Raw genomic sequence first — 22,517 nt, 5'->3', positions numbered from 1 at the left:
GACAATCAAATGTCTGACATTTTTTTTGTTCTTTATTGCAATGCTGCTGCTGCAATCACAACAGTATTCCTCGCGCCCACAGTGGGTTGCTATGGTTTTGCAGTTTGCAGGGCGCGCGCGGTGGCGCGGTAGGTTTTCGAACCCGGAATCTCCGGGCCCACGTTCTAACGGAACCCGGGGCTGTCACTCCGCCCCCAAGCTGCTTGCCCGGGAGCCGAGGACGCGGTGGGCGCTGCAGAAATGCAGGGCCCGGCGAGCGACTGAGGAAGTTGGCGGTGTTTGCTGGATTGATGCAGCTGTTGCAGCACTCATCGCCGGGAGGGAGTGAGTGAGTGAGTGAGGGGAATTAACAACGAGATTGTGAAGAGGAGGCCCGGGGTTGTTGTTGTTGCTGCTGCTGCTGCTGGAAGATGTTGTCTCTGGGCAGGTTGTCCTGGGAGGTCCGGGTCTCCCTGGCGGCCGCTGCTGTACTTTGCTCCATGGTCATTTCGCGGAGTTTCGGCGACTACTTCGACCAGACGACCCTGTTGCAGCTATTCCGGGTGCAGTTCCTGCTCTTCATCAACTGCCTCATGTCAATCGGTTCGAGGTACATCTGGAAGAGGGCCGTGTCCAACTTGCACACTCTCTCTGCCCATGGCTCCCAGTGTTTCACCGGCTGGAAGGTGGCTGTGTGGCTTTTCCTCCTCCTGGCTCACTCCAGCTTCTTCTCCCTGCTGGCCTTGGTGTCAGAAGAGCCTCACCTCTTTTCCTTGGTCTCCTACACCTGCCTGGGGATGTACGTCTTCCTTATTTTCAGCCTCCTGGTGCTTGGGCTCCTGGAACAGGCCCACAAGCTGCTGCCCTTCAGCCGGGCTGCCCCCTCTCACAGCCGCAATACTGTCAAGTTGCTCCTGGCCCTTCTCTTCAGTGTTAGCTGCACTATTGTGGGCCTTCATAATGCTCGGCAGCCTCCTCTCATCAAACAGGTGGAAATACCTGTCCACAAACTACCTCAGTCATTCCATAATTTGAGGATGGTTTTGTTAGCTGACATTCACCTAGGGCCCACAGTAGGAAGGACCAAACTTGAAACAGTTGTGAAGATGGTCAATGAACTCAATCCAGGTACGCTGCATAGTTAATAAATGGATACACATGCTTCAACAAGAGCCAAGCCAAATAGGGCAAAACCTCCTTTCTGCATTGGAAACCTGAAGTTAGAAAGAACAGTTCACATGGAGAGTTTGAAAAGTTGGGCTCCAAATTAAAAGGCAGAACCTCAAGCTTTGCATGGTTACCTGAGCCAGCACATGCTAACTGGTTGCAGTCAGAGTCAAGTTAGGTCCATGTAAACAATAATTATTAAAAGAAAAGCAAGGCTGTTTTTGAATGTGTAATGTATGCACAAAATAGATGAATCAACAGCACAATTAGAGATGAATAGTCTTGATCCAATTGCCATGATGGGGATGTAGTTACAAGCTGATCAAGGTTGGGAAATAAATATTGCAGGATATTTTGAACATTTTGAAAAGACAACCAATAATTTAAAATGAGAAATCACCCTGAAGTAATGGGTGATATAAGAACAGTAATAGGAAGGATCCTGCCTGACAAGATCAGGAAGTAGAATATGTATTGGTGTAAATTAAGAACAAAAAAATGGCCAGAAGATGCTGTTGGGAGTAGTTAACAAAACATCTACCATTATCAAACAATAAATAATTGGAGCTTGTAACAAAGGCAATGCAAAATTTGTGTGGTCTTTAACCTGCATATAGACTGGAAAATCAAATTGACAAAGGCAATCTGGGACATAATTTTGTAGAATACTTCCATAACCATTTTCTGAAGCAATACGTTGGCCTGTTTTTGCTCCTATTTCTTATTTTCTTATTGAACCAATTTGACATAAAACTAGCCCTGTATAATGAAGCAGGTTTAATGAGTAATCCCACAAAATAACCATAGGGCTAATAAAGGTGAAGAATTGAATCTAATTAATAGCATTAGATAAAAAGTATTCAAGAAACTTCAGGGTCAAAAAGCTGATAAAGTGGATGGCATTGAACAGCCTACATTGGAGCATTTTAAAACAGTGTATACAGTAGCTACAACTTTCCAAAATGTTTAAACTTTAGAAAGATCTCAGTGGATTGAAAGTTAGCAAATATTATGCAACTACTGATGAAAGGATGGAGACAGAGAACTGGGAATTACAGATCAGTTAGCCCAAAATGTTGGAACCTATTATCAAGCAAATTTTAATAACACAGTTGCAAATCATAGCATAATCAAAGTTACCATGATTTTGTCAAAGAGTATCATTTTAGACAATTCTTTTTTAGTATTTTGTCAATAAGGGAGTTTAAAATGCATTTAATCAAGATACCACACAAAAAGTTAAAACAGAAGATAATGGTTCTTAAGTTTAAAGTGATATAATAACATGGATAGAGGAATGGTAATGAAGGGGAAGCAAATTGGCAAGCTGTGACTAGAATTAGTGCTGGGGCCTGCACTATTTATGATCAATTTTATTGATTCACTCTGAGAAATCGAGAATGTTTCCAGGTTCGCTGACAATACAACACTATTTAGAAATACAAGCTGAGAGGAGGATGCAATTAAGCTGCAAAGTGATATAGACTGGTTAAATGAGTTAACAATAGGTTTGTAAAATGAGTATATGTAGAAGTGTGAAGTTATTCACTTAGTGGTAAGAACAGAAATAAAGACTTAAAGCCCCTAAATATTAATGTTCAGAGATGTTTGGGAATAGTTGTCCAAAAACATAAGAACCTAGTGTGCAGATACAGTAAGCCATGAGGGAGACAAACAGCATGTTGACCTTTATTGCAAGGGGATTCAAATAGAAGAATAATGAAATCTTGCTACAATTGTACAGAGCTGTAGTGCTAACTGCAGTGTTGGTCTTCATATTTCAGCTAGGATGTACTCGTATTGGAGGCAATGTAATAAAGGTTCACTAGATTTCTTCCTAGGTTTTTCCCTCTACAGCACTAAGTGAATTGGCCTGAATTCTTCCAAGTTTAGTAATATGAGAGGTAATCCAATTGAAACATGAGGTTCTGACGGGATTTGGCAAGGTAGACACTGAGAGGTGGTTTCCCCTGCTTTGGGAAAATCAACCACAAGAACATAATCTCCAGATAAGGGGTCAGTCATTTAGGATTTAGACAAAGAGAATTCCCTTCATTCAGAGGGTGGTAAAACTTTAGAATTGTTAACCCAAAAAGGTTGGAGTTGCTCTATCTTTGAAAATATTTAAGATCCAATGTGACAGATATTTCTTTTAGCGAATCAAGGGCTATGAGGAGCAGAAAGGTAGGATTGAGTTGGAAGATCAGTGTTTTTATTGAGTGGTGAGGCTAAGGATCCAGTCCTGCTCCTGCTTGTTTAATTCCTGTGTAATAGCACATGGGATGAATTGTGTCTTCTTTCTTAACCATGCCCACTGGTAGTTTGCTTTTTTATGTTCCTCTCGATCAACACTTACAGTTCACATGGCTTGAGTGACACTCGACAAGTTGCAGTCTAGGACTACACTTTTCTCAAGTAGCTCATGTCAGTGAGCGTGTATAGAGCTGTAGAATTTAAAGGATATCAAAAGCAAAATCAATTTTGCCCTCCTATTAGAGTGCGTTATTCTGAGTTTTATTTATTTGCCTTCCTCCTTCCTGCAGCCAAATGTTCCCATGCTAAATTTAGTTCAGATTAGCTCGCTCAGTATGGATCAGGGACCAAAATGGATTCTGAAATGTATAACACAGTTGCACTCTGATTGAGAACATAGGGCAGATTTTGCACACGTTTTGCACAGAGCTGCGAGGATGTGGAATTCACTTGGAGGATAGATGGTTGAGGGAAACTGTCAACATACAGCATGAGGTTGGATCAGTGAGTGAAAGGTTATGGGATAAGAATAGCAACTGTAATTAACGTCTTGTGGAAGTAGGGCAGTGTTGACATGGACTGGGTGTGTTTTGTTCTAATTATTCCTAGGAAGTCAAAGGAAAGCAAAAACAATGACAATATTGTCCACATGTTTCTGACAAATATTGCTGTACATATGGCCATGATTTATTTTGAATTAGTGAGATAGTAAACGTTATCTAACTAACTACATGATTTTCAGATATTATTGTGATTGTTGGTGACCTCTCAGACTCTCAGGTAGTCAACCTCCGAAAAGCCACAGAACCACTACGACAGCTGATGCCAAAATTAGGGACATACTTTGTTACAGGTAAAGGTTCTCTTCATTTAACAAGTAACAGCCATTGAAACCATGCTTTATTAAAACAAATTGGGAATTAGAGGAATTAAATGTGTAGAATTTTATTTTTCATGTCACGATACGCAGGATGAACACATGCAAAATGAGTTACTCCAAGAAGGCAGACCTTTCCCTGAATCTTTCAGCAGTCTAAGGTGCACCAACCTCTTAAATAATTGGAAAAAATCCCACTCACCAAACAGTGTGTAATTTGCAAATGTTTCTGTTTAGGTGTATTGCAAATGTATGTAAAATAGACATACATGGCAAATACAAATTAAGTCTAAATCGAAATTCTGCTACAGAGAGGGCGACAAAGAATAAAACTCATAGACCTATGCACCAAAAACCAGAAAGTCACACTCTGTTCAGTTGACCATGAAAGTTATCACCGAAGTCTGAGGATTTGTGACAAATTTACGAGAGCAGTCACAGACAAGTAAAGCAACAGCCTGACTTAATCACATTCCCAGAATTATACCTTACAACCAGACCACTCCATCAAAAGCCTTGTCCCACTGGCAGGACAGATCAACAGAGAAGATGGTACAGTGGTACACATTTGGGAGGAAGTGGCCCTGTGCATTCTCAACATTGACTCTGGACCCATGTAGTATCATGGCATCAGGCCAAACAAGGGCATGAAATTCTCGAGTTTTGTACTGTCTACTTGGAGATGCTTTGAGGGTAGCAAGGGCGCAGAACGTAATCTGGAGGGAGGGTCTTTAATTCCCCATCACCAGAGTGACTTGATAGCACCGCTGCTGACCAAGTTGGCTGAGTGTGGAAAGATATGTCAACCAAATGGGTCTGAAGCAAATGGTGAGAGAATCAATAAAAAAGGAATGTCTACTTCACCTCACCCTCATCAGTCTACCTGTTACAAATTCATGTGTCCATGATAGGCTTAGTAGGAATGACCATTGAATATTTGTTGTGAAGACTTCACATTGAGGGTACGCTTCATCATGTATGGCACTACCAATTTGATACAGTTGATGGATTCAGAACTGATCTAGCAACTCCAAAACTGAGTACCCACAAGGTGCTATTGACCATCAACAGCAAGAGGATTGTATTCAACCTCGTTTGTATCATCACGGCCCAGTATATGTCCACTCAAGCCAGGGGATCACCTCTGGTTCTAAGAGGAAGGTATAGGAGCATGCAAAGAGCACATCAGGCAAATTTAAAAATGCCAATCTGGTGAAGTGACGACACAGAACTACTGGTGTGGGCTACATGGAAGGCAAAATGTGATAGACAGAGCTGTGTGATTCCACACCAACAAATCAGTTCTAAGCTCTGTAGTCCTGCCACAGAAAGTTATTAATAATGGTGGATGATCAAATGAGCTAACAGTAAGAGGAAGCTCCACTAATAACCCCAATCTGTAATGATTGGGGGAAGGTGAGGAGGTATAAATTCCAAAGACGAGGCTGAAGCATTTGTCGTCATTTTGAATGAATGAATGATCTGTCTCAGCCTCCACCAGAGGTCCCCAGCATCACAAATATCAATCATCTGTGATTCAGTGGATGAAGTCACTGGGTACCACAAAGGCATTGGGCCCAAACAGCATCCTGACTGTCATGCATGAACTTCAGAAAAGCCACACCCTCTAGCCAAGCTCTTCTAGGACAGCTATAATACTGGCACGTACACCACAATGTAGAGCATTGCCCAGGTATATCCTGTTGACATCAATTCACTTCAGCCAATTACCACCTCATCAGTGTATTCTCAATCATCAGTGAAGTGATAGTAAGTGTCAACATCAGTGCTATCAAGTGGCATCTGCCCAACAATAACCTGCTCACTGGTTCTCCATTTGGGTCCTGCCTGGTTCCCTGCCTTCTGACCTCATTACAGTATTGGTAAAGAGCTGCTCCAGGGGCAGAATTAGAGTAACTGACTGTGCTTGATTTCAAGGTAATTTTTGATCATATGCAACATTAGAAAGTCCTGGCAAAATTGAAGTCAATGGAAATTGCAGTTGGGCAGGGGAAGCTGTTCATTGGTTGAATTATAACCAGTAGAAGGAAAGATGATGGTTTCCAATAACTACAAATCATCTTGACCCCCGGATATCGCTACAGGAGTTCCTCATGGTAATGTTCTAGACCCGATCATTTTCAGCTGCTTTATCAGTGACTCTGTCTGTCAGGACAGCACAGTGGCTCAGTGGTTAGCACTGCTGCCTCAGAGCGCCAGGGGCCTGGGTTTGATTCCACCTTTGGGTGACTGCCTGTGTGGAGTTTGCATGTTTTCTCTGTGTCTGTGTGGATTTTCTCTGGGTGCTCCAATTTTCTCCCACAGTTCAAAGATGTGCAGGTTGGGTGGATTGGCTATGCTAAATTGTCCAGGGGTGTGTAGGCGAGGTTGGTTACTCATGGGAAATGCAAGGTTATAGGGTAGGGGGTGAGTTTGGGTGGGATGCCCTGGAGAATTGGTATGGACTCGAGAGGTCGAATGGCCTGCTTCCACATTGTAGGGTCTATGATTCAATTCTGTGATCATGACGGCAGAAATAGGTATGACTACTGATAATTGTGCAGAACTCAGTCTTGTTTGTGACACTTCAGATATTGAAACAGTTCAGTTTTGCATGCAGCAAGACCTGGACAACACTAATTCCCAGACTGGGTATGGTGTGAATTTAACTTGTCACTTAAGTTCCAGGCAATGACCGTCTCTAATAAGAGAAAATCTTATTACATAATGACATTCAATGGCATTACCATTGCTGAATCCCTACTTTCAACATCTCGAAGTTTACCATTCAGCAGAAACTGAACTGGACCAACTATATAATTACCATAGCTACAATACCAGGTTAAGACTGAGAATTCTATGACCTCTTGTTTCCCAAAATCTGTCTGTATTTTCCAGACCCAAGTCAGGAGTATAATGGAATATTTTCCAGTTATCTGGATGACTACAGCTCGAACAATGCAATGTCATCAGGGTCAAAGCACTGACTTGATCAATGTCTTAAAAAATCTTTTCCCTCCCACCGTCAGTGCACAAGACTCCTTTGATAGCACCTTCCAAACCTGTGATCTCCACCATCTAGAAAGCACATTAATTCTCCCAGCTGCAAGTTCTCCTCCAAGCCATACATCATCCTAATTTGGAAGTGTATCAAATATGTCTCTGTTCTCTATCACTGGCTCAAAAACCTACAACGTCTTTGGGTTTAGCTACACCCAGATGGACTGCAAAAGTTCGAGAAGGCAGCTTGTCACTATCTTCTCAAGAACATTTGGGGATAGGCAATAGATGCTGCCCTAGTCAGCGATGCCCCCATGATGTGAAATAATAACAAATATTCCCATGTTTACCATGTTACAAGGATTCTCACATTCTGATTACGCCAGCAGTCAGGATTTCCAGTCTTTTCTCTTGGTTGTTCAGATATCATAGAATTCATGAGCATGTTCTCCCTCATTTTTTTTAACCTCGTTAATTTGAGACGACTGATGGAAGTGTGGCTGAATAAACCGTAGTAACGTATGTGTCACCTTTTTGAATGACTCCTAGGTAACCACGACTATTACAGTGCTGATATCACGAACTGGTTTAAGCATCTACAGTCCCTAAATATCCGGCCGCTCCACAATGACCATGTGAAGATTCACAGTCTCCGTGAGGACAAGGACTGGTTCTGTCTGGCTGGGGTTGATGACATCGAAGCAGAGATGTTACGGTGGGTTCATCCTTTTCCATCCTGCCACTGTGTACTCAGCCTTGTGGAATGTGTTCCAAAGGTATAGAATGCAGCAGCTTTTCTGAGAAAGTCAAATATCTGGCACACAGTAGCGGGCCTCCTTTTTCCTCATTGAGTCATGTACAAAAAGCAAGCAGGAAGTTTGTTACATTTTCCCTTTTAACAAAAAGTCAGTGATTTGTTCATTGAAATGTAATGCACAACTGCATACTTGTCAAAGTGAAATCTTGCAGATTTTCTTTCCCTGAACGTAAAGTTCAAGCCACACATTCCCGTGTGATTCCGACTACTATGTCCTTTATTTAAACCGAGATAAAGATTGTGAAAATAATACACAACTTTGAAAATTATGCCAATAGCATTTGCAGTGCAGGATTGGTTAAATGGCCAGTTATGGTGCCTTAACTCCAAGGATGGATGGAGAATAATGAAATGAATTGGAAAAAATGGAGGCCATCAGTTTTTATAAAGTAACTGTTTGAATCCAAATATAGCTGCGTGCATGGTTTTATTGGATTGTTCTAGTGAGACTATGGTATACCCCATTCCATGCATGAGAAGGTACTCTTGAAATCGGAGGCACTTTGTCGATGTTGCAGACCTGGGAAAACCTTCAAATGCACCTTATATCTCAGTTTGAAAATTGACCCCAAAAATGGGAATTTTGGACTTAGAATGTTTACAAAATAATTACAATGATTATTTTTTAAAATGTACTTGAGTACCACGTAATAATTGAAATCATGAAATAGCATTTTGTTAAAAACACAGAATTTAATGTTTATCCCTGAGCCCATCGGAATTTAGTGGTGCATCAGATATTTTACAGTCTCCTGAAGGTTGCTAAGCAGACTAGTTTTCGAACCAACCTGTTCAGAGATGTCCTGGTATACCCCTAGAGCCCAGGCTTTCTGGTTCAGAGATAGGACATTGTCACAGTCTTGTTCAATGGTTAACAGACAACCAATGCCTAACTGAGGAACCTGTTATGACACACATCTAAAGCAGGTGAGACTTGAACCCAGGCCTCCCGGTCCAAGCGTAGGGACACTGCCACGGCACCACAAGAGAGCCTTTGGAGAATGGCTGACAGCTGTAGGCTTGGAATCCCCACCCCACCGGGGATTCAAGTATGTGAAAGACCAGATGCTGGCCATTTAATTACCTGTGGGCACTTTAATTACATTTGGCCTCCCCATTGGTAGACACTTAGAGGTCCAACTTATTTACCAGCCAATCAGGGGGAAATCAGATAGTTAGAACTAAATCCCAGTGAAGGGAACCAGATCAACATCGTAAGGGCCCCTAGGTTGTAGCCGGACTGCTGTCTTTGCTGTGACATAATTTACTATGGGTTAGATTGCCCGAAGTCTTTATTCCTTATCTCAGCTAAGGCATTGAACAGAGGCTCTGGAGTGTGGAAAGTATTGCCTCTGTGTTGAATTAATCTCCTCCCCTAAGGATCAATTCAGAGCAGCAAATTATATTGGTAGTGGCACATTTGTCAGCCTTCTTAGTTCCACATCTGAGCTTTTTGCGGTGGGGCTGGTGGAGAGGAATATCCAAGGGGAGAAAACGGAGATATTAAGTACTGCAATATTAAGTTGCTTTTCTCTTTATGCCAGTTGCTTAAAAAACTGCTGAGTACCAAGATATCAGAAAAAGACTTTACCCTGAACCACTTAGTGTTCCACACAGGGAATGTCCTTATGTCAATATTTTTTTTAAAGTTTGACAAGAAATAGCATTTCATTGGAACTGGAAAATGAGGAGTACAAAGCTGGGTCTGAGAGATTAAGAGCAAATCTTATCTCTGTGATGATGCTGCTCCTTTAACGAGATCATGTTGTCCTTGGTTTCTTTTTCCAGATGGATCGTGAAGACAGAGGTTCTGATATGTCTGGGTTGATCTACTTGAAGAAGCTTTTATGTTTGACAAAAAAAATCACTTGTACAATGAAAGGGGAGCAGCCAATTCTCCCAGTTCAGGGTTTGTTTTGGTTTGGTTAGGTTTTAGCAGTCTGGCTGTTTTGCAACTGCTAGTCAGGTTTTAGCTGGGAAGTCAGAGAAGCTGCTGGACCCAAAGAAACAGCTCCTTGCTGATCCGGTCTCTCTACAGTCTCTCTCCTGTAAAAACCTGTGTTTGAATTTATCTTTTTGCGAAGGGATATTTGTGGGGATATTGCAAGTATTTAGGACAGCATCATTAAGTTGCGATAGAATCTATTGGGTTTTCAGATAAGTTATTCTATGTTCTGTACTCATTTGTTTGTGTGTAAATAAATCCTGTTTTATTTAAAACAGAGAGGTTCGGCCAGCGACATCACTCCTGGTACATACACGTCTCACCTGCTTACAACAACTAGAAAAGTTAGGGTCTGGACTACCTTCTTGAAATGTTTTGAGGGAGTCTGGCCTGGTCCATGACACCTCTCTCTCTCTCTGTACCCTATTACAGAACAAGGATATGAAAGGAGCTAGGTGGATCACTCTACCCATGTATTATTGATCACTTTAGTGTATCTCATGACCTGCCTGTTGCTGTTTTTGTGTAGGTATCCTGGACATGGTATGGACTTAAATAAAGCATTAGATGGTTGCAGTACTAAAGATGCTATAGTATTGTTGGCACACCAACCAATAGCTGCTAAACGTGCCTTACAAAGTAGACCAGATATCAGCTTGATTCTCTCAGGTATGCACCTCCTCTGTTATTTCTTGTTTAGTTTTGTCCTTTAATGCAAAAAACATCTGGTGTGAAAATCAGAATGTGTTAAAGCAAAGTCTAAAATAGTATTTGTTAGTACAGAGTTCGTTCGTAATTAATTTACATGATTTTTCTAACCATTTCCAGTAACTTGAAAGTTAGAAAGGTTCAGAAAGAGATGTGGATGACCCAGGGTCATGTTGTCATCCTCTGCAAAAAGTGAGAAAGGTTATTACATTTTCTGGTACTTATATTTATTTCTTGACCTTGAAGTTGTTCATGCTGTGCTCTGAAATGGTTCGGTAAATAGAATGTGATTTCTTCATAAAGCATTCCTTCTTGGTTTAGATATTTATTGATTTGAATCTGAAGTCATGCTATTGGACCTGTTGAGTCTACTTCTATTTGCTGAGTTGTTCATTTAAGTGCTTTATTATAACTTAGTGTTGCTATTCCGAGGCTTTCGCTGCACCGCTGTTGTTATGGAGTAAATTGGATAATATCTTCAAGAGTCTGCACAATGCAGAAACCAAGAAGTTGATTTCTCCTTTGCCTTGCTCCTGCAACAGCTTTGCCAAATAAGTTACTTGCCAGTAGACCCTGGATTTTCAGTCCTTATCTACTTGTTATTCACTAAATATTAGGGCTTGCACATTTAGGTACAAATTCCTTTTCTTGGTGTGGTATGTCTTGACTGCCACATGGCCTCTGCAGCCCTGAAATGTTACTTTTACAAGTGTGTAGTCTTGTTCTTCAGAATTTAATTGTTGTTGTAGAATTTTTAAGAATGTATTTTTTTACACCTGCTTTCTGTCACTTTTGTTTCTTTCAACAACAGCTTGTTTTTATAAGCATTTTTAAAAGTAGTTTATGACAATTCACAAGGATATCTTTCTCTCCATTCTGTTCTCCCTCCTTTTATTTCACATTTTGTTCCATGATTTTATCACCAAATATTCTAATTTATACTTATTTGTTTAGAGTCTGTGAGGCTTTGTGAGGATGTTTAATCTTATTGGTTGAGGACTCTCTCTGTTGTTTGCCCTACTTTTACATGTTGCAGGTGTCCTGAAGAGGGTGGGGCAATGAAAAGGCTATTGAGGAATAATGAATTGTTGTTCAAAAGCCTACACAAGTCTATGGGGAATTGTAAAGCACGGGCAAAGGTGAACACCATTCTTTCACTGCTGATTGTAAAATCCTGGCTATTATTTTTTAAGCCAAACTTCTCCTCTTTTGTCCAAGACACCTTTTCATTACTTCCAATATCCACTTATTTCACTTTGCAACAGGAGGTATCCTGGTGTTAACTCTGAGATTACAGCAGCATGTTGTGATCAGGTAGCATTAAATCAGGTTGGAGTTGGGCATACTTTAATGGGACAGGTTTGCACATATTGAGCCAGTGCAGTCAGAAGGAATGGAGAGAGGAAAATAAAGCTCAAAATGAGATAATATTCATTACAGTGAGGCAAAGGAAGTTGTTTTGTTTTGAGAGAGCAAGGCTCATGGGGCAGTACACCAAGGATCAAAAGAGTAGGAGAGAAAAGAAAAGAACTGTGCTCGCACAGGTTAAATAGTGCCAAGTTTGAGTTTTTAAAATTAGATTTTGGGATAAAGGAGAGACTGAAGGAGGCAAGTATTTACACATTTCACACTTCTGATAAAGAATGAGTCATGTTTGGACTCAGTGCAAAGAATCCTATATTTTATTGGAATGATTAGAATCGCTTCAGTGCGGAAGCAGGCTGTTCAGCCCATCGAATCCACACCAACCCTCTGAAGAGCATCCCACCCTGACCCACCACCTACTTTATCCCTGTAACCCCACATTTTCCATGGCTAATCCACCTAGCCTGCACATTCCTGGAAACTTTGGGGCAATTTAGCATGGCCATTCCACCTAACCTGCACATCTTTGGGCACTTTCTGATTCAGTATGTGGATGTACCTACTAGAGAAGGTGCAAAGCTTGACCCACTCTTGGGAAATAAGGCAGGGCAGGTGACTGAGGTGTCAGTGGGGGAGCACTTTGGGGCCAGCGACCATAATTCTATTCGTTTTAAAATAGTGATGGAAAAGGATAGACCAGATCTAAAAGTTGAAGTTCTAAATTGGAGGAAGGCCAATTTTGATGGGATTAGGCAAGAACTTTCGAAAGTTGATTGAAGACAGATGTTTGCAGGTAAAGGGACGGCTGGAAAATGGGAAGCCTTCAGAAATGAGATAACAAGAATCCAGAGAAAGTATATTCCTGTCAGGGTGAAAGGGAAGGCTGGTAGGTATAGGGAATGCGGGATGACTAAAGAAATTGAGGGTTTGGTTAAGAAAAAGAAGGAAGCATATGTCAGGGACAGACAGGATAGATTGAGTGAATCCTTAGAAGATCATAAAGAAAGTAGGGGTATACTTAAGAGGGAATTCAGGAGGGCAAAATGTGGACATGAGATAGCTTTGGCAATCAGAATTAAGGAGAATCCAAAGGGTTTTTACAAATATATTAAGGACAAAAGGGTAACAAAGATCAGCAAGGTGGCTTTTGTGTGGAGCCACAGTAAATGGGGGAGATACTAAATGAATATTTTGCATCAGTATTTACTGTGGAAAAGGCTTTGGAAGATATAGACTGTAGGGAAATAGATGGTGACATCTTGCAAAATGTCCAGATTACAGAGGAGGAAGTGCTGGATGTCTTGAAATGGTTAAACGTGGATAAATCCCCAGGAACTGATCAGGTGTACCCGAGAACTTTGTGGGAAGCTGGAGAAGTGATTGCTGGGCCTCTTGCTGAGATATTTGTATCATCGATAGTCACAGGTGAGGTGCAGGAAGACTGGAGGTTGGCAAACGTGGTGCCACTGTTTAAGAAGGGTGGTAAAGACAAGCCAGGGAACTATAGACCGGTGAGCCTGACCTCAGTGGTGGGCAAGTTGTTGGAGGGAATTCAGAGGGACAGGATGTACATGTATTTGGAAAGGCAAGGACTGATTCGGGATAGTCAACATGGCTTTGCGTGGGAAGTCATGTCTCACAAAGTTGATTGAGTTTTTTTGAAGAAGTAACAAAGAAGATTGATGAGGGCAGAGCAGTAGATGTGATCTATATGGACTTCAGTAAGGCGTTCGACAAGGTTCCCCATGGGAGACTGATTAGCAAGGTTAGATCTGATGGAATACAGGGAGAACTAGCCATTTGGATACAAAGGTAGAAGACAGAGGGTGGTGGTGGAGGGTTGTTTTTCAGACTGGAGGCCTGTGACCAGTGGAGGGCCACAAGGATCGGTGCTGGGCCCTCTACGTTTTGTCATTTACATAAATGATTTGGATGCGAGCATAAGAGGTACAGTTAGTAAGTTTGCAGATGACACCAGAATTGGAGGTGTAGTGACAGCGAAGAGGGTTACCTCAGATTACAACAGGATCTGGACCAGATGGGCCAATGGGCTGAGAAGTGGCACTGGAGTTTAATTCAGTTAAAAGCGAGGTGTTGCATTTTGGGAAAGCAACTCTTAGCAGGACATATACACTTAATGGTAAGGTCCGAGGGAGTATTGCTGAACAAAGAGACCTTGGAGTGCAGGTTCATAGCTCCTTGAAAGTGGAGTCGCAGGTAGATAGGATAGTGAAGAAGGCGTTTGGAATGCTTTCCTTTATAGGTCAGAGTATTGAGTACAGGAGTTGGGAGGTCATGTTGCGGCTGTACAGGACATTGGTTAGGCCACTGTTGGAATATTGTGTGCAATTCTGGTCTCCTTCCTATCGGAAAGATGTTGTGAAACTTGAAAGCGTTCAGAAAAGATTTACAAGGATGTTGCCAGTGTTGGAGGATCTGAGCTACAGGGAGAGGCTGAACAGGCTGGGGCTGTTTTCCCTGGAGCGTTGGAGGCTGAGGGGTGACCTTATAGAGGTTTACAAAATTATGAGGGGCATGGATAGGATAAATAGACAAAGTCGTTTCCCTGGGGTCGGGGAGTCCAGAACTAGACGCCATAGGTTTAGGGTGAAAGGGAAAAGATATAAAAGAGACCTAAAGGGCAACTTTTTCACGCAGAGGGTGATACGTGTATGGAATGAGCTGCCAGAGGATGTGGTGGAGGCTGGTACAATTGCAACATTTAAGAGGCATTTGGATGGGTATATGAATAGAAAGGGTTTGGATGGATATGGGCCAGGCGCTGGCAGGTGGGACCAGATTGGGTTGGGATATCTGGTTAGCATGGACGGGTTGGACGGAAGGGTCTGTTTCCATGCTGTACATCTCTATGACTCTGTCTAGAATTCAGTATTAAGGCAATATTTGTATGCATACTCGTCTCTCATTTTGACACTAACATTTTTTAAGCCAAGGTTTGTTCAATGGCCAACCAAGTAACTGATTGAGCATTTCAAATGGATTTGTGTCTGACATGTTATCATCAAACATGGTTTGAAGGAATACCTGACAACGAATGGAATGTGGGAATAGTGGATCAATAGATTGAGTTCATTGGATGTGAATCAGTAGGATGTGAGGTTCATGGGGTGTGGTTAACTGAAATAGAGCACTCACTAAAAAGTGTGGCCTTGAACTCTATTTAAATACATTTATGTTTTGGAGTATAACACTGATGAGGGTGGTGTTGTCAAAATGTACAGTTTCAGGGGCATGATTAGCCACCCCTATTTTCTGAAAAATTAGCTTCATGATTAATGAAAGAATGAAATTACAGGGTGGACCTGTGTTATTTCTTTAGCAAAGAGGAAACTAGATACGGCCATAGCAATTCTATTGTCATACAGAACTGAGATCTGAAGCAACGTTTTCGAAGTGGAGGCTGATGATAGAGTCAGAGAGATGTAGGTTTGGGCAGATGGTCAACATTTGTGGAAAAAATTTATTAATAATATGATTTATTGACTGCTTATGAGGTGTGGACAGATTTTGACAAATTTAGAAAGACTGAGAATAACACCATGGAAGACTACATAATGGAATCAGCAGGTTGTGCGCAAGACCCCATTCGAAAATGCCTCAATCTGTACTGGCATTTAAGTTATTAAACTGGGTCAAAGTATCAAATAGGGACCCAATTCTAGTTTTGGCTGGAGTTAAATTTGCAGAATGTGCACCACAAGAGTAAATGTGAGAAGCTCTGAAAATATGCCTATCCTTTCCAGCAGCATTGATAGCAATAAAGAGGGTAATCGGCAATCTGACAGAAATGGAGGACATAATGTTAAAAAATTGGTGAGGCCATCCACGTACAGGTCTCAGGCAACAGTTACAGTTCTCTTTTCATACTACTAGAAATGAGAGCAGAAATGTTCTTGATAATTTTGAGAATCAAAGAGAAACAGAGGTTTACAAAAGCGAATGAACTCCAGAATTGTTCATGAGTTGTTCACCACATCGATGTTCAAGTGCAATTCAGAGTACCTCTACACCATGAATTGTCCCAAACATTCTAATCAGGTATTCAAAATCAAACAGGAATGGGGGATTCAGAGGAGGAAGATGGAGATGCAGATCAAAGAGAAATATAAGATGTTACTTTATTGTCTGACAGCCCAAATGGTGTTTAATAGCAATATTTAATAAGGTTAGAATATTTTTTATACTGAAATATGATTGAAGCAATGCAGATTTCATACTGCTGGGTATGTGGCATTGATTTAAAGATCTGTTCCTCACACTAATTCCATACATAGCTGCTTTTCTATAGTTGTCAGCAGTCAAACGTAAGTGACTATTAAGTTAAACATGTGTTGAAAAATTGCTTTCTTTTCCATCCATCCAGCGTGTATTAAAGGCTGTAGTTATATTTCCAATGTTGCTATATAATCTGCGCAACTAAAGAACTGTTATTTAATGAATCACTTGTCCCTTTTATTACAAAGGTTGCTAACTTGGAAACTGGACTGTGCATTTGAGCTGTTTCTTTGTACAGTTCCTCAGGAAAATGTAGTCCTTTTGGTTTAAGGGCAGTTCTTTGCTGTAACTTTTTTCACAGTGATTTCCAGATTTGTACTGCTGACTTGAGTAGTCACTTTATACAAGGAGGAAGTTAATATCAAAGGAATGCTAGCCTTGCATGCTTTATATCTATAGAAATGAAATAGAAAAGGTTTGAGGGCAGAGCCCAGGACTGCTTTCTTGGACTGGAGATGCTGTTGGACACAAAAGGACCATTAGAACAGAAATTATGAAGATGGAAAAACTGATGTTACCCCTAACTGGGGTAGTATGCTTGGAATTGAACCCCACTATTCTTGAAGCCATCACAAAAGATTTTATAAACATACCCCAATTTACCTATCTTTCAGATCCAGATTGATAGACAGCATGGTCCAAGTTTCTGTACTGAACAAGATTCAACATTTATTTCAAATTGTTAAACTCTAGCTACAGGTAAACAGTAATAAACCATCAGCATACAATGCTACTAACTTCTAATCCCCGTATAAATGCACCGTTACAAATACACAGGCAGAGAGGCAGGGTGAGATAAATTATGAACAGAGGGGAAAACCTGGAAAGACCGTTCCATAGTCTTTGTTCCCAGATTCTGTTGTTGAGAAGATCTTTAGGGAATTTCTATTGGCCTACACATTGATTTAGCTATCTTTCTCCAGATGTTTCCACAAGTTGGTAAGAGACACAAGGTGACTGGTTTACTTATTAAAATTATCTGTCTTTCCAGTTCAAAGTTAGTGCTTCCAATAACTATTACTAGAAAGATCTACATTTTCTTAAGATTTATTGTGTGTTTTGACTGCAGAGAACAGAGAGACTCCTCCTGAGTTGGTGAAGAACCAAATACTCCCCTGGCTCTCTCTCTTTTCCTCTCTAAGCTCTTTCTAATTTCTCCAAACTCTTTCTCATTTCTATAGTTTTTGCAAACACCAATTATAAAGTCAGTTGTTTAGCTAAAATAAATAAATACTCTGTATAACGTATTAATGAACTGCTAGGGCCTGAGGAGTCAAGGCCTAATGCCTGGTCTATGTTGAGATAACTGATCTTAACCAGGTGAGTTCCAAAATCTTATAATCCCACGGTGAGGTGGTTGGTGGAATGGAATGCACAAATCAGCCTGTTCCTGTTTATTATCCTATGAATACTACCTGTTTATCACATCAGGTCAGGTATAGGTTCCATTGCAATGTTCCCTTGCCCTCAAATTTCATCTGTGATTAAGCCACTCAAGACTACTCATACTGTGGAAACCACAGTCTAGAATAAGTACTTGTCTTCAGATCAAAAGAAAATAAGGGAAAAATATTGGAGCAGAAAATAAAGATAAGGAAAATTGTACTAATTTGTGACATTGCAGAGGTTCTGAGACAATCTTTTGACAATTTTATTCAACTACAGAGATCTTATGAGGCTACACGAATGAGTTTGTTTTCTTTCTGTGATTAAAGCGTTCATGAAAGTTTGTTTGCCACAGAAGACTTCATTGAACACTCTTTGTTTTAGTACTCAGTTGAGTTAATATTGTATAGGAATATACAACTACATGCAAAAGAAACTTGTGTTTAAATTTTATATAAACTATTTGATCCTGCATTTGCAGCAGGGAATTATGTTCAAAGTCATCTTATATAAAGGAGGAAACCACAGAAAAGTAGCTGTTTTGAAATGGGGTTAAATGCAATCTTGTTAATTCTGCAAATACTCCTGATTAAACTTTTGTCATGGGCAAACAGGAATCTCTGTAGTTAAAGGATCATTGTTTTCTTCCTGATTGGGAAAGCAGTTGTTTTATTACTTTTCTGCTTCCTGAGCCCCTGGCTTGATTGACATCGAATTTATTATATTGACTAGATCATTCATTTAATTGTTGCTTTTAACTTAAAGAGCTTGTTTTTTTTATTCACTCACGAGGTGAGGGTGTCACTGGCGAGGCCAGCATTTATTCCCCATCCCTAATTGCCCAGAGGGTAGTTAAGAGTCAACCATATTGCTCTTGATCTGGAGTAACCTGTAAGCCAGACCAGGTGACGATGGTAGATTTAACAGGATTAGAAATAAAGAGTACTGGGCTAATGGTAAGATTCTTGTTAGTGTAGATGAGCAAAGAGATCTCTGTCCATGTAAATGGATCCATGAAAGTTGCCACCTAGGTTGATAGGATTGTTAAGAAGGCATACGGTGTGTTAATTTTTATTGGTAAAAGGATTGAGTTTCGGAGCCATGAGGTCATATTGCAGCTGTACAAAACTCTGCTGCGGCTGCATTTGGAGAATTGCATAAAGTCTGGTCATTATAGAAAGGATGTGGAAGCTTTGGAAAGGGTTCAGAGGAGATTTACTAGGATGTTGACTGCTATGAAGGGAAGGTTTTATGAGGAAAGGCTGAGGGATTTGAAGCTGTTTTTGTTAGAAGAAGGTTGGGAGATGACTTAATTGAGACATATGAGATAATCAGAGATTTAGATAGGGTGGACAGTGAGAGCCTTTTTCCATGGATGGTGATGGCTAGCACGAGGAGGCATAGCTTTAAATTGAGGGGTGATAGATATATGACAGATGTGAGAGGTGGTTTCTTTACTCAGAGTAGTAGTACTGCCTGCAACAGTAGTAGACTTGCCAACTTTAAGGGCATTTAAATGGTCATGGGTAAACATATGGATGATAATGGAATAATGTAGGATTGTTGGGCTTCAGATTGGTTCCACAGGTCAGTGCAACATCAAGGGCCGAAGGACCTGTACTGCACTGTAATGTTCTATGTTCTATTTCTTTCCCTAAAGGACATTAGTGAACCAGATGGGGTTTTCCTGACAATCAACCATAATTTCATGGTCATCGTTAGGCTATTAATGCCAGAAACTTTTTTAAAAATTGAAGTTAAATTCTACCATTTGCCATGGGATTCGAACCCGGCTCCCCAGAACATTCACTGAGTTTCTAGATTAATAGTCTTGCAATAATACCATTGGAACATCGCCTCCCCACCACTGCTTTTTATATCACTTCTTTCACAATATTAGGACATCTTTAAATCCAATAAAGTATATTTTGAAATTTAAGACATCTATAATGTAAAAACATTTCTGTTTAAATAATCCAATATGTGTGTATATGCATCCTGAGTTCTGCTCCCTCACATACGAAATAATGGAATGATTTCACGCAATGAAATGTATGTTGGCACAGTAAGTGTAGATGTAATTGGCTACTATGGCATTTTCTTTACAAGGAAACATAGAAAATAAGAGCAGGAGTAGAGCATTCAGTCCCTTGAGCTTGCTGAAACATATTGATCCACAAGGCTGTGTAAGATCTTGGGCATTGTTGGTATAGTGAGCATATATTTCACTACTGGATTGTGTTATTCTAATTCACAACATCTTGGTTAGAATTATTAATGGAAATGTAATATCTAAGTTATTCTTACTCTTCCTTTCAACAGGTCATACTCATGCTGGGCAGATTTTTCCACTAGCAATAGCTGCTTATTTTTTGAATCCATATTTTGAAGGTCTTTACAAAGCTGGTGAGAACAATTTAGTGTACGTAACTCCTGGGACAATTTACTACGGAATTCCAATGAGACTTGGAAGCAGAGCAGAAATAACAGAAATCATTTTTAAGATCAGATGAACTGGTCCTTATGTTGCAGACCCTCCTTTCATGAGCAGTGAATGTTACACCCAGGCGTATTTTAGGTATTGAATTTGAAGAATAAGTAGGTAATCTGCATGTATAATAATTAATAAATCACCTGAGTTAATTACCTTTCAGCAGATTTATACACATTTTCCCAACTGTAGAATTGTAACTAAGATTGCCTTATAACATTGTTGTTACAATGTGGGAATTAGACTAAGAAGCAGCGCTACTTGATCATATTTACATTTATGCCCTTTTAGTCTCCAGGTGATGTGTGGGCTACTTGTGTTAGATTGAGAGCTTCTGATCTCTAATGATGAGTTGGGGATTGATTGAACAGGACTGTGAATTACTTTGCACTCTTTATCCGCCTGCAACAATTCACAGCAAGACAGTATGTGCCAGATGCTGGATCCAATCCATGGCACTATTCAAAGATAAATATTGAACTTTGTCCACACCAGTCCAACACCAGCATCTCTCCACATCAAAGATAAATGCACGGTGTTCAATGCCCATTTCAAAAATGTGTCCCTAACATGCATATCTTTTTTTAATGCTCACTTTGCTGACTTCTATCACATTGCAAATTATATAAAAATCATTCTGTTGCCTGATTTTGTACTTGTTTTGTTTAAATTTGTAATTTGATAAATCTCTGTAATTACAGTTTATTAATGTCCTAAATTACTGGTAATGCTTTGCATTCCTGAAAATAGTGTAATGTTAACTACTGCCTTGTTCGGAAGTGGATATGTAAATACTGTTCTTTTCGATGTAATTTCAAATACTTTTGACTTGACTTTATACCTCTGAACATGTTTAACTCTCAGAGCAATGCCTTGAAATTTAATTATATTTGCAATACATCCACGCTTCCTGCAAGTTAAAAACTGTTAATGCTGAATTTATGTGGCAGTGTTGGAGGACTTTTGTCATGCCACTCATTTTTTAAGAAAGGTAGGCTGTGGAGGAAAAGTGATTTCCACTTTAGTTGATCATAGGTGAATCTGTTTAATTTAGGGTACCAAATGCTTATCTACTTTGACACCATTTGGAGTTTGTAGTTCTTTCCAGTAATAAACAGCAGTAAGTCTCTGACATTCTAAGTAGAATGACCAGATTGAATGTTTTAAATCCAATGAAAAGCTCTTGGCATCCAGGCCAAGCTGTAGAATATTACATTTTTAAAGATTTAATTGAAAAGTAATACTGTGGATGCTGAAAATCCTGAGATGCAAACAGAAATTTCTGGAAAAAAAAACACTCAGCAACTTAGGCAGTATCTATGTAGAGAGTGTAAAAGAGTTTACGTTTCATTTCTGTAACATATCAGAAATAAATCTAATCCTGATCACTTGATTTTTTTTAATATTCAAAACTTGAATTATTTCAATAATTTTAATTATGCCAGTGAGAGTAAGAAATTAGTGCTACAAAAATGAATACTTAGCCAAATTCAAGATGCAGCCTTGAATTGAGTACAAAGATGTTTATTGGTTCTCAATAGCTTAACGAACTGAAGGAGGGTTGGCGTGGGTGAGGGTAAACTTAATGTAAAAAAAGAGAAACCAGGAATTATGTAAACTTAAAATAAAACAAAATGCTGAATATCTACAACACGTGGAGTGAAATGAAAAGATGATCAAATACTTTGGAGATTGAACCTTTCATCAGAAGCAAGTTATTTACTTTTTGGAAGAGATACTTTATGTCTTTAAAGGAACCTTACTCATTTTGTTGCTTCCAATCAATCCCAAATCAATATTGACATTACACCATCTTTTTGTGCACCATATTGAAAGCAAATTATGTAGATCTAATCTAACATTCAGGCATAACAAAATTTCAACATTATAGTATGTTTGTTTAGAAAGACAAGGCTGGATTTGATTAGATGTACAGGGTTGGTGCTACACTGTAAAATGTAACAGCAAGCCACAATTTACTAATAGAACTTTTGTACTTTATGGTCATATTATCCTGTGGAATTTTTTTTGTTTAAAAATTAATAAATTTTATTCTACCAAACAGAACTGTGTCTTCCATTTCCAAAATGTTATTTATTATCCATTTGGCCACTTTGAAAGTATGAGATGATCAAGAGTGTGAACTGGAACTAATAAAGTCAAGCATACTGAGAATAATATGGCAAAGTCAAGTGTGTTTTAACTTTTACTCTCTTTGAATGATAAGAGTGAG

At 39.9% G+C, this 22,517-nt stretch overlaps 1 protein-coding gene across 3 annotated transcripts; it reads left to right on the top strand.

The window, feature by feature from the left end:
- Positions 1-346: 346 nt before the first annotated feature.
- tmppe (transmembrane protein with metallophosphoesterase domain) lies at positions 347-21,677 on the top strand. 3 transcript variants are annotated; one of them, XM_087995963.1, is made up of 5 exons: positions 347-1,107; positions 4,172-4,252; positions 7,826-7,991; positions 10,568-10,707; positions 20,116-21,677. In XM_087995963.1, exons 1-5 carry the CDS (start codon positions 411-413, stop codon positions 20,304-20,306), a joined length of 1,275 nt encoding a protein of 424 aa, XP_087852089.1. In that variant the 5' UTR covers positions 347-410; the 3' UTR covers positions 20,307-21,677. The 3 variants fall into 3 exon arrangements, with proteins under 3 accessions (XP_087852089.1, XP_043563068.1, XP_087852090.1); XM_043707133.2 differs by having other exon boundaries at positions 4,142-4,252; XM_087995964.1 differs by lacking the exon at positions 4,172-4,252.
- The last annotated feature ends 840 nt before the right edge of the window (positions 21,678-22,517 follow it).

Source organism: Chiloscyllium plagiosum, unplaced genomic scaffold, assembly GCF_037043375.1.
Source record: "Chiloscyllium plagiosum isolate Xiang-an unplaced genomic scaffold, Cpla_swu_hap1 HiC_scaffold_17, whole genome shotgun sequence".
In the NCBI taxonomy this organism is placed as follows: domain Eukaryota; kingdom Metazoa; phylum Chordata; class Chondrichthyes; order Orectolobiformes; family Hemiscylliidae; genus Chiloscyllium; species Chiloscyllium plagiosum.
The sequence above is the reverse complement of the archived record's forward strand: the minus strand, read 5'-3'. Positions and strand labels throughout refer to the sequence as shown.

Bases quoted from the DNA above. Each gene is read 5' to 3' on its own strand.
- tmppe (XM_043707133.2), top strand. From the start codon at position 411: ATGTTGTCTCTGGGCAGGTTGTCCTGGGAGGTCCGGGTCTCCCTGGCG. The intron at 4,253-7,825 runs GTAAAGGTTCTC...AATGACTCCTAG, and splicing joins AGGGACATACTTTGTTACAG to GTAACCACGACTATTACAGT. The intron at 7,992-10,567 runs GTGGGTTCATCC...GTTTTTGTGTAG, and splicing joins ATCGAAGCAGAGATGTTACG to GTATCCTGGACATGGTATGG.